Genomic DNA, 12,812 nt, shown 5'->3' on the forward strand with positions numbered 1-12,812 from the left:
AACTCACGGACCGTGAGATCGTGACCTGAGCCGAAGTCGGACGCCCAACCGACCGAGCCACCCAGGCGCCCCTCCTTGATCATTTTTAAGACTGGGGTCCTAAGACCACCAGTTTGTGAACTACTGGCTAACACTCTTTTTCTAGTATATTATAACTTGCTGGTGGGGGAAACAAAAGGGAAAATGCGGATAGAAAGAATTTTGCAAGCTAAACAGACACAAACACGGGTTGATGGCTACTCATACAGGTTCTAGTCAAGCCAGGTGGGCTACCTGTATCCACAACCCATATAGAAAGGCAATGCCACCACTCTGTCACTGCTGGGGGCACATCGCTGAAACAGTGCATGTCAGGGAACCTGGGGTCGAGCCCCAACTCCACTATTTCCAGGCATATTATTTTTTTGGAGATTTGGTGCACTTACCTGTAAAATGGGATGGGACTCTCTATACCTGCCTTTACCCTGGGGAGTTGCCATAGAGATCAAATGAGAAGATGTAAATAATAATAAAAGCTTGTATTTGTTAAGTAAATTCCGCATGTCAGGTACTGTGCTTGGTGATCTGATTCCATGATCTCAATGAAGTCCCATCACTACCACACAACAGATACCAGCAATGCTATGTACAGGTCAGGACACTAGCCCTACGAGTTCAACCGTTTGCCTATGGCTGTAAACCTGCTAAGCGGGGAGCTGGGCTGGCAGGTCCAATGGAGACCCTACGTCCCCCCCACCCTTCACAGCCTCTCTTGGCCTGTTGTGAGGTGAAACAGCTTTTTTACAAAAAACATCTCCTGGTATGTGGAGGCGAAGGGCAGGAAGAAATGCAAGTTGCTTTTTTTTTTTTTTTTTTAATTATTTTTAAAGTTTATTCACTTATTTTGAAAGAGAGAGAGAGTGTAGGTGGGGTAGGGACAGGGAGAGAGGGGAGAGGGAGCATCCCAAGCGGGCTCTGCACCGTCAGCATGAAGCCTAACGTGGGGCTTGAACTCGCGAACCGTGAGATCATGACCTGAGCCAAAACCGAGAGTCAGACGCTTAACCTACTGAGCCACCCAGGCGCCCAGGAAACGTGAGTTACTTTAAACCTTAGTGCGTCGACTCTGGCAGGAGCTCACAGGGTAAAGAGCCACAGTGACAACTCTCTTTGGGGTCCTCAGGTGGCGGTCAGTTAGCAGTCAGAAGCTAGACAACAGAAACCAGCCCCAGCCCTGTCTGATGTTAGCCCAGCATCCCTGCGGCTCTTGGGGTTTTCACATAACTTCCCACCTGGCCATCCCACCTTCCACAGTCACTGAAAGCTAGGAGATGAAGACAAACAAACAGAGAAGAGACAGTTATCATCACTTAGCGGGTCACATTTCTCAGGACCAACCAACCCTTCAGAACCCCCTCAACACAATACACTCCCAATACCGATTATTTACAGGCAACACGATGAAAGTTTTTCTCTAACTAGAGTTAGACGAAAGCAGAAAGCTACACCTGACCCCCAAATCTACCGGTTCCTTTTCCTCTATATGAAAGTAAGTAATGTTTTAATGAAAACTATTAAAATGCCCATTGTAAGTACTACCTTTATTAGAAAATGACATTTTTCCATATGTACCACAGACCTTGGAACACAAGAGACATTTGGCATTTACTGGTTGGACTGAGGATACAATTTAGAAAAGTCTAAAAATATCAAAGTACCTTCTTTTATCTTACTCTCTGAATTCCAACTGTATCCATTCTTGCTTAACGTTTCCAGACTCCACTAGCTTAAGAAAATAGGCTTTTCAAGAGCCTCCTGAGAAATACTGGTTCCCAGGGGGTGTTCTAGAGCTCCAACAAACTCCAGGATGCTCCCCAAACTCTTATGTGGGGGCTGGAGGGCTGCAAGCTGGCCAGAAGCCCCTCCCTCCTGGGGCGTGGCTTCCTCTGAGCCCTCTCTCTGCTCCAAGGCTTGGCCACATCAGCCTGTCTGTTTTGCTCTATCCTTTCCTGGCAGAACATAAAAAGGGAAGCAGCAAGCTGCTGAAACTGTTGTCAGGTTGTATAAACTCCTGGGACTGGCGTTTTATTCAGTCAGAATAGCGTTCCCTTAGTAACCAACTATAGTACAAACAGATTCTTTTACCTGCACCCTCGTCAGGCATGCCACCACTAACTTCAAAGAGAAAATGTCAGTTTTTATTTTTTTAATTAAGCGAACTGGGTCTTCTAGCAATTTCTATCAGATATTTCTTAGACTTCTACCCCTTAAAGGAGAGTAGCCAGGGAGGAAGAAGGCCTGCAGCTTGGAGTTTGTGTAGGGGGCCAGCGAGATCAGCGTTACTTAGGGAAACACAATCACCCAGGTAGGGTGGTAGAGACAACGGACTCACAGACAGAATGTTCGGGTACACGTCTGCTTATTAACAGTGTACCTGAACAAGTTAAATACTGATGTGCCTCAACTCCCTCATCTGGATTGAAGGTATAACAACCATAGAATTGTTGTAAGATGTAAAATAAGAAACCTACATACTGGGGCACCTGGGTGGCTCAGTCACTGAGTCATCCGACTCCTGATATCGGTTTAGGTCATGATCTCACAGTTCGTGGGTTCAAGCCCCGCGTCGGACACTGTGCTGACAGCTCGGAGCCTGCTCGGGATTTTCTCTGTCTCCTTCTTTCTCTGCCCCCCACCCTCTCTCTCTCACAAATATACAAACATAAAAAAAAAGAAAAGAAATCTACACATGATGCATATTACCAGGTTCATCAAGGCGTTCAATAAACAGCAGTGGTTTCTGCATGGTGGCAAGTCAGCGCAGTATTAGGTAAGCAAATACAGACAATGAATGTTCCACGAGTTCCACGAGTGACCACTGCATTGTGGGGCCGGCACACGCTGGGGAAGGAACCCACAGTGGAGGGAAGTGGAGGAATGGACTGGTCCAGGAAATGTGCAAGTGATGAGTCTCGACTGAAGCCAAATACATTTGGTGTCCAGGAAACTAAAGGTTATTAGCAAGACACCCCTGTGAGAAAACACCCACCTCGGGGGAAAACAGAACTTCCTCCCTGAGCAAGTCTGTTACCAGTAATTACTCACGTGCATAGTCAGAGTGCTGCTTCACTTCCCTTCTTCCCACCACATGGCCTTTAAGCAAGGCCATCAGCAGAAAGACAGGCAGCACCCAGAGGAAGGAGAAATGAGGGCCATCTTCCGAATAAAAGCGATTTAAATACTCTAAGATTTACAGAGATATCACGGATTTGTCAAATAAACCCCGAAGTATAGGAACATGTTGGTCCTAAGTTCCTGAAGTTTTTGGAAATAAGACCTGTTTCTATTCTCCATCTTCATTTTCTTTAAGATTAGCTCTCACTGTAGGAGACTAACTCAATGGCATAAACCACAAATTAGAATTAAGCTGTTAGGAAGACAGACACACACATGTATTCATCTAGTAGGATAGGAAAAGAAAGGAGACTCTGATTGGTCAAATATTCAGGTTAAAACACCACAGAATGGCAGTTTTCATTTTTCGAAGAGTATGTATTCGTCTGTAAACTAGCTGTTTGTATTGAACAGATCTGTGACAAGATTCTCCTGTAAGGTCACAGAAGCCTATCTGATGGAAGAGCAACTAACCCAGGGCCAAGACATCTTGAGTTCTTAAAGGAGGCCAGGGTGCAATACTGAGAGACTGGGGGAGAGGAAGAGTCTGCCGGTCTTCAGGAAAGAGCCGAGGAAAGTATGGCATCGTTGTCCTTTGGGACTGTCCAACCTCCCTGTGCCTCTATCTCCCGGGACTCTGGAGAAGAGAGACTTGATTTAATGTACAAGGAGGGCTGGGTGGTGATGCCACACAGAACGAGCCTTCTCAGTGTGAACAGGGTGTGAGGGCGGGTATCCGGACAGTAGTGTCGCCAAAGAGACCGCCCCAGCCCCAACTCTGTTTGCCTCCTGGAGCCAGACACCCCTCACGTCCCAGGTTTTTAGGGATTCCTTTTGTCATCAACTTCTGTAACCCTGGATTCCCCTGAATCCCAAAATCTTTTTCTTGGTGGGGGGTTAAAATGATGTGAGGAACTGGGGAGGTTAATTATTTGTAAGTCAGGGACCAAAATGCATGCTTGTCTTCATACAAGTGAGGTATAACACTTGCAACGTGGATTTCCAGTGTATGTTTGACACAGAAATCATCAACACTCTTTCAACTAATAAAAAAACAAAAGTCGCTAAAAATTATCTCAAACAAAACCCAAACCAAGGCAATGGTAGAATGGGGAAGAGAATTCAGGTTAACTACCTTCTCTGACTCCGTAAATCTACCCTGCTAGAAGCTGGATCTAGGAGTTCTACAATGGTATTTTCTTTACACGTGACTCCATACCGGAGACTAAAAAGCTTTTCATTTTTTATTTTTTTTAATTTTAATTTTAACCCCCAGGACAGGGGGCTGGGGAGATTATTAAATTGTTCTCTTCGTGATCTTATTGTACTTTGGTCTGGCTGAAATTTTTAGAAATCACTTATGCAATGGCTTACCAGATTTTTCAGCAGTGTGGACAGTTCCTTTGTAAGAGTAGAAAACTTGACGAAAGCAGTGCCAAGGTCTGGGTTGTCGCGACTTAAAAAATTACTTCCGAACTTGTCAAGAACTTGTGCATAGTTTTCTTCATTTTGTACGTGATCTAAAAAAGAAGAAGGCAGGAGTCTGAGCTGTTATTTGCCACAATGACGAGTTACTTTGAACACTGATTGATCATTAGAAACTCTTAAAAGGAAGGCAAAGAGACACGGCATCAATTATTCACTGATTCTGTCCAGAGGTGGTCAGCAGGGAGCTAGATGTCTTCGCTCACTCTAGTAAACGGGGTTTCCTCCTTGTTCTTTCACAGGGTTCAGTTCACCTACATCCCAGCCAGCCCATGGACTCCCCACAGGCGGCGGGGAGGGTCAGATTATCATCCCATTTCAAAGCACATCGTATTTCCATTAAGAAACTATGATTAGCAGGAACAAGGAGAAAAGTCTCCTTTGAAAATCAATCTTGGAATGCAAAAGAAACATCCACGGGTTCTAACAGGTTTCCTTCTCTGCAACTCATCTTAATTTCCTTTAATTCTGTCTAAGCCTCAGATCTGAGAAACAGCATCTTTAAAATGATTTTTTTTGCACATGATCTCTTGGTGTGAGTCGTGAAGGCATGGATCAGATGGATCAACGTTTGAGGTTTGGTTTCACCACCTATAAGCTAGCTATTTTATCAGTTTTGTAACTTTTATGACCATTATCCTAGTCGGAGAATTACAAGGCGTTAATGAGATACTTGTGAATACATTTCCTCCCTCTGAGCTTTGCTTTCCTGATCTGTAACATGACACTAACCCTATCTTACATGAATGTGGTGAAGAGGTGATACGAACTGTACAAAGAGTGAGTGTACCATAAATAACCACTCCCACTCTCTCTACTGGGCTTCCAGGATAATATCACACTCTCTTCACCGTTCTTCTACGTCTTGGCTGCTCCTTCCTCTCCAACATCTTTGCTGGATCTTCATCCCCCTGACCTCATAGTGTTGGAGAGCCCTGGGCTTTTCTTCTCTCTCTCTATGCTCACTCTCTTGGGATCTCATCTAGTTTATAGCTTTGAATAACTTCTATTCTATCCTAAATTGATACCCCAGCCTAGACCCTAGCCCTGAAATATAGACTTCTATGTCAACTGCCTATTCAATATCTCCACCTGGCTGTCTGATAACTATGTTCACTCTCAACATGCTAACAGCAAACCCTTAATGTTCTGCCCCTGACCTTCTTTTTCTACAGACCCTTATATCTCAGTTAATGACAAATACATTCTTGTAGTTGTTCAGGTTGGAACCCATCAAAGTCATGCTTGATTTTTTTTTTTCTCATACCCCAGATACAACCCACTGGCAAATCCTATTGTCTTTACCTTGAAAATGTAACCAAAATCTGACAACTCACTACCCCCATGGCTATCAATCTTATCTGACATCATTTCTTGCCTTGATCACTGCAGAACCTCCCTATGAAAGTCTCTTTATTGCAGCTCTTTCTTGCTCACCTACAGTCCCCTATCAATACAGCATCCAGTGTGGTTCTGTAAAATTGTGCATCACATCCTGCGACGCTTACAGCAGACATAAGCACTTGCCGCAGATATCCAGACTCCCTACCCCTGCAGGCTCTGGAAGGCAGTCCTGCACGTCTCTACACCCTTGAAGGAAGCAAGCACGGAACATGACACATGCTGACCAAGGAAGTGTGAGTGGAGGCGAGGTGCCCCACTTCCACGTGCACACGTTTCAGATGCCTCTACTCAGGTCCCCGCTTCTCTCTTCCTTTGTGGTAGAGGACAGAGAGGCACAGATTTGTACGGAGCCCCATAAGAGACGCCTAACAATTTACTGAATGAGTAAATGAACGGTGAGTATCTGACAAAATCATGTCTAGCAAAATCATACCTCTAAAGGCTTAATTAAATACCTCCTTATAGAGCCTTCCCTTAGTTGGCAATATCCTCCCTTGCCAGTAACTCTCTGTGCCTCTTTTGCAGTATTTTCCACCATATCCCATCATATTTGTGTAAGTACAGACCTTCCCTTGCCATACGACTGTGAGGGGCAGGGATTAGTTCTGGCTCATCTCTGCGTCCCCACCCAACAAATACCACCGTGGTTGTCATTTTTCGGTGAGCTGAGCTTAAGAAGCTAGGGCTCAGTAAATATCCATTGACTTGGATTTGTTGATTTTCTTTTCAGGAATTTAAGAAGCATTCCCTTCTTTTTTTTTTTTATTTTTAATTTTTTTTTTTTCAACGTTTTTAATTTATTTTTGGGACAGAGAGAGACAGAGCATCAACGGGGGAGGGGCAGAGAGAGAGGGAGACACAGAATCGGAAACAGGCTCCAGGCTCCGAGCCATCAGCCCAGAGCCTGACGCGGGGCTCGAACTCACGGACCGCGAGATCGTGACCTGGCTGAAGTCGGACGCTTAACCGACTGCGCCACCCAGGCGCCCCAAGAAGCATTCCCTTCTTAAAATCTCCTGGATCGTTCAATAACGGAGATGAAAATCCAAAGCATCTCACTCTCAAATACACTCTCAATAACTGTGCGGGAGCACTGGGCACTCATGAAACCAAACAGAGGTCGGAACTGGGGAACGTCCCAAGAAGGAAGTCTCAACACACAAAAGGAAACAAGTGTCACAGCAGTCCAGTGAAATGAAATGAGGCCCCAGCAGCCTTCCAATCATCACATCGAAAATTCACGATGCCTTGGGGCGCCTGGGTGGCGCAGTCGGTTAAGCGTCCGGCTTCAGCCAGGTCACGATCTCGCGGTCCGTGAGTTCGAGCCCCGCGTCAGGCTCTGGGCTGATGGCTCGGAGCCTGGAGCCTGTTTCCGATTCTGTGTCTCCCTCTCTCTCTGCCCCTCCCCCGTTCATGCTATGTCTCTCTCTGTCCCAAAAATAAATAAAAAAACGTTGAAAAAAAAAATTAAAAAAAAAAAATTCACGATGCCTACAGTGGATGTCAGCATTAGCTCTGGTTATTGCCCAAGTAACGGAGGGAAGTGGCTCAGGAAAACACAAAAGAAAGGCCACATCAGCTCGACAGACAGGATGCACATGTTTGATCCCCTCATAAACTGGAGTTACCCCTGATTCCTTCTGTCTAAAGCTAAAGAGCCTACCTCACCCCTGAGAATCCCACCACACCTGACAACCCTCTTCTGCTTTTGGAGGCCAGCAAAAACAAGAAACAAACAACAAACAAACAAAAAAGGCATTCAGCAGCCTGTTAATTTCAACTGCTTTCAAAGGAAGTGTTTCTGGTAAAACAGAAGTATATAGGATTTTTGTTTGTTTGCTTGGAATTACGAAATATTTCAAATGACATGTATCCCAACCTTCAGATGAAGAGAATACTCATGGACCCGCCAGCCAGTTTAAGAAATAAAGTATTCCAGAATGTTTCCTCTCTCCCCCAATCCCCATCTCTTCCCTCCCTCCCCAGACACAGCCACTCTCTTGAGTTTGGAACCGCATGCAGAGCTTAGAAAGAATTAGGAGAAGCTCTTAGTCTCTCAGAGATGATGGGCTCATCAAACAACAAGACAGACTTGGGCTAAGGCAGATGGGGCTCAGGAAGGGAGCACTGGCATTTGTTGAGAACCTTCTCTTACCCAAATGCTTTTTACAAGACCATATTTAACCCTCACCAGAACCCTGTAAGGGAAGAAGGAGGCTTTATCGGGAAGATGGAACATCAAAAATGACGTGAGAGAGGCAAAAGGCGAGACTCGATGAGTAAGTCCAGGCTAGGGCATGGGTCCTGTGTGCTTTGTTAATTCCACTAATGAACCACCATATAGTCAATACCTATATTTATGTGCATAAGTATATGTATGGTAATCCTACATCTGTATATATGTGTGAAATTTCCTACTGTAGATACATTTTAAAAATCACAGTCTATGGGGTGCCTGGGTGGTTCAGTCGATCAGCATCTGACTCTTGATTTCAGCTCAGGTCACGATCTCATAGTTCGTGGGTTTGAGCCCTGTGTCGGGCTCTGCGCTGACAGCACAGAGCCTGCTTGGGAGTCTCTCTCCCTCTCTCTTTGACCCTCCCCCACTCTCAAAATACATAAACATTAAAAAAAAAAATCACAACTTAGTAAGGTGTATCTGGGGATCATACTAACAATCTTGTGGGTAGAAATAATGGCAATTAACTGTTAGGTGCTTAAAACAGTACCTGGCATGTAGCCAGTATAAGAATATATATCTCACACACACACACACACAAAAAAAAACAAAAAGAAAAAAAAGAATATATATCTCACATGCTTTTTTTTCCCCCCAAATCTGTGACAACTCACTAGCAATATTATATGAACACATGCATCCCTTTGTACAAAACTAAGGGTTTGCCAAGCAGGTTTTCAGCAGAGGGAGAGGGTAGAGAGACAGGGGGTCCTGGTGGAGGAGAGAACAACAGCAGGGGCAGAGGGCAGGTTCTATTACAGAGTATAGCAAGCAGAGAAACAAACGGTAAATTCGGGGGTGCAGGGCAGGAGAGAGAAATACAGGGCTTTGGGGGGGAGGGGGAGGGACTGTCACAGACACAGGTGTGACTGAATGGGAGGGCTGATGAGACAGAAAATGGCCTGACCAGGACCTTTCAGAAAACCGGGTAAACTACGTTAAGTGCCAGCAGACTCTCGGGAAGCTGGTAAAGTGAGTGCTGGCGAAAGGAAGTGAGGATGGAGACCAAATAAAAGAAAAGAACAAGGAAAGAGAGAAATTCAATCCAGCCGTGATGGAGAGATTCATGCTTTTCAAGTATCTACAGGGGATTTCTGGTATTCATGGTATTGTCGCAGAATGTAAGATCATTCTAAGAGCCAGGTAACTCCCTGCAGTTCTGGAAAAAGAAGAAGAAAATAAAATAATTTACCAGCTGAACCAGAGAGGGCCACTTAGTCAAGATTTCAACTGCTGGCACTTCTTTGGGGAGATGACTAACGTATACAGATCACCCAATATGTTCCGTGCAGCTCGAAAGGGCCTTTACATACATTCTGACATGTAAGCCCGCAGTAGTACCTAAGTAGTGATTTACTATTCTAGTAATAACACAGATAACAGTAGTGTGTTGAGTATTTAGCATATGCCTGTCACCGCACTAAGCACTTCATGCACGTTACTTAATTCACTTGAATCAACGTATTAACAAGACTGGAAGAGAAGTATCGTTATCATCCTCACTTTTGAGATGCAAAAACGTGCCCATGGTCATACAGCTGATAAACAAGGGAATTTAATCTTAGGCTTTTTTGATCTCAGAGCGGAGACTCTCCCCCATATCCTCAAGTGAGACAGATCTACGATCAAATTCCAGGTCTGTCACCAACCCTGTGTGGTGTTCTGGTCGAGTAACTCACCTTCCTAAGTCTCATCTTCTCAGCTCTAAAATGGGGGTAATAATGGTATTTGCCTCACAGAGGTATTATGGAGAGTGAGTTACTGCATGCCAAGTGCACGGTACATGATAAGGTCAATAAATGTTTATGGCGAGGATAGCAATGATGGAGGACGGCACCAGGCTGCTCCTCGGAGTCCAGTGCAGTGGCGTCCATCTTTCGTCCTCTGGCCAGGGGGACAGAGGCTCCAACTATACTCTGAAGTCCATGACAGCTCTCAGAGTGTATGTTCCTGGGGCTGGCAGTTACAAGTGCCTTGAGAATACATTAAAATTCAATAGTCTCTTTTTTAAAAAATATTTTTAAATGTTTATTTATTTTTGAGAGGGAGAGAGAGAGAGAGAGAGAGAGAGCGAGCTGCAGAGGGGCAGAGAGAGACGGAGACACAGAATCGGAAGCAGGCTCCAGGCTCTGAGCTGTCGGCACAGAGCCTAAATAGGGTCGAACTCATAAACCATGAGATCATGACCTGAGAGCTGAAGTCGGATGCTTAGCCGACTGAGCCACCCAGGCGCCCCCAAATTCAATATTCTTTTGAAATGTCATGTACATTTCTCCAATGAGGCCGTCCTCAAAATTTTCAGAACCACAGAAATTATTAAACAGGCCTTTCTCTAAGGGATGTTTGCCTTACCAAACTGGGAAACTCACAAAACTTCCCAACTGGCCTGTCAACCCACCCTTTGATGCTCTGTCGCTGTAACTATAGCCGCAGCTTATAAGCACCAACCGTGTGGCGAGATCCAGAACGGGGAATATCCTAAAACTTCTTCAAGGCAGTGTTTTATAGATAAGACAGTGAAACTCACTGGGGAATCCACATTGGAACCTAGCCTCATCCGATTCCAAACCCACCCTTTTCCACTGACAAACTCAGGAAAGACAGTCAAGGCTGCCATGATGCGTGCTGCGAATATCTATTTGGAATCTAATACATGAAAGGCTTAATGATAAACACCAAGAAAAACAGGGTGAGTAAGACAGACCTCCTGTCCTGTAATAATGACAAAGATGCAATAAATGTAACAATGACTGATTATAATCGTTAATAATTATTAATTACAATTATAATTAATTGTGGTTAAATTTTTGATCACGTAATGGGCCAGGAGCTATGCTTTTGTCCTGCATTACTTCACTCAATGCTCACAATGACATGCCCTTATTATCCCCATTTTCCAGATGCAGAGACTGGTTCAGAGTTAAACAGGTTGCCCAAGGTCACCCAGCTGCATGGTGATGACAGGCACGGACTGCAGAGCCTGTGTTCTTACCCATTATGCTTGCCTAAGTGCTGGAACTCCAGACGTCTGCTATTTTTGAGCCAGATGTCAAGTGACTGACTGAGGGATCTGAAAATCTAGGTCCTTAGCTCCAGGCTCGACCAGGTGACCCTGGTCAGGTGACTAAGGCTCTCAGGGGCCTTTATTTCACCTATAAAACAGGTCTGATAGGGGCGCTTGGGGGGGCTCAGTAGGTTCAGCATCCAACTCTTGATTTTGGCTCAGGTCACGATCTCACGATTTGTGGGTTCAAGCCCTGCGTTGTACTCTAAACCATGTCAGCACAGAGCCTGCTTGGAAGTCTCTCTCCCTCTTTCTCTGTTCCTACCCTGCGTGCTCTTTTCTCTCTCTCAAAATAAATAAGTAAACTTAAAACAGGTCTGATAATACCTATACCCAGCATACTCCTTGAGGTTGAATGCTAAGAGGTAAAGATGTCATAATTAATGTGAAAGCTCTTTGGGGAAAACTGCAGCAACAGCAGTGAACATTATAAAACCACGAAGGATTATTTCTATTTAATGAGTAAAGGCCTTGAAAGCATTCATACTAGATCCATCCTCAAAAGCTCCCCCAACTTTGACCAAGCACAGCCTAATGTTTACCGAGGCATCATCTGACGGAGGGACAGAGGCATAAGCGGTTTGTGTCTCCCTGGGTTTGAATCTCCCTCTGTCCAGGCTGGCCCATCCGTGACCTTGGAAAAGGTACTTTTCTGGGTCTCGGCTTTCATACGTGAAATGTGACAGATGTAGACTCTATAAAATACATGGCAAGCCTCTAAAAATATCTTTACTTTTATTGCTTTCATTCACCCTGAGACCGAAGGCTGAAGCTCTGATGTTAATGGAGAATTGGGTACAATCTAAATATCGTGGTATTTTTTGGAGGGTCCACGATACACAAGACAACTGTGGACCAAACCCTAGGTCTTCCATTTACCAGCTGTGGATCTAAGACAATCTATATAATCATCTTAGACTGTGCTTCCTTAACCACAGTAATACCTCGATGGGATCGTGAGGCGGACAGGACGGGAAACGCCTCCAGGGCGTCTCCTCCGGGGTCTGGCCTACGGTGGGTCTTTAAGATGTGGGAGGAACCATCCCTGGCCCCAGACTGAGTCTCCCTTCCTTAACTTCGCACACTCTCCTTCTTGAGAGCCTCGCTTCTCTTCCTGTGTCTCTATGAAGTTATCTTCTTTGCCGCGGGTCCAGTGCCACTGATTATCACCTCATCTTCGAGAGCTCAGAGGTATCTGGAGCACAGCTCGGGTGCAGGCATCATTGCACTGCAGCCACGCAGCCCAGCCGAAGTTCCCCAGTGCACCTCACAGTTCTGGGCCTCAACCTGCCTCTTGCGAGATCAAACGTAAGTGTAACCTCCCAGGTGAGCCTGTCCTTCACTCCCTCCTCAGCCTCCTGCGACGTCCCAGCTGCCAGCTTTACCTGGTCTGCAGTTGTTCACCCAGTTCCCAGCACTCGACCTGCTTGGTAAAATGCTCAGCGTATGTAGTGAAGTCTCCCGGAG

At 45.3% G+C, this 12,812-nt stretch overlaps 1 protein-coding gene across 5 annotated transcripts in view; it reads right to left on the reverse strand.

Moving 5' to 3' along the window:
• ASAP1 (ArfGAP with SH3 domain, ankyrin repeat and PH domain 1) overlaps window positions 1-12,812 on the reverse strand; it is a 352,683-nt gene that overhangs the window by 120,674 nt on the left and 219,197 nt on the right. For 4 of the 5 annotated variants that reach the window (XM_058699088.1, XM_058699087.1, XM_058699086.1 and 1 more), the window contains one exon: window positions 4,528-4,673. In XM_058699088.1, the coding sequence (XP_058555071.1) occupies window positions 4,528-4,673 (146 nt within the window). Of the gene's footprint in view, window positions 1-2,742; window positions 4,355-4,527; window positions 4,674-12,812 lie in introns of those variants that run through there. The other variant, XM_058699089.1, reaches the window with a different exon arrangement.

The sequence above is a fragment of the Neofelis nebulosa genome, chromosome 14 (assembly GCF_028018385.1).
Source record: "Neofelis nebulosa isolate mNeoNeb1 chromosome 14, mNeoNeb1.pri, whole genome shotgun sequence".
Lineage (NCBI taxonomy): Eukaryota > Metazoa > Chordata > Mammalia > Carnivora > Felidae > Neofelis > Neofelis nebulosa.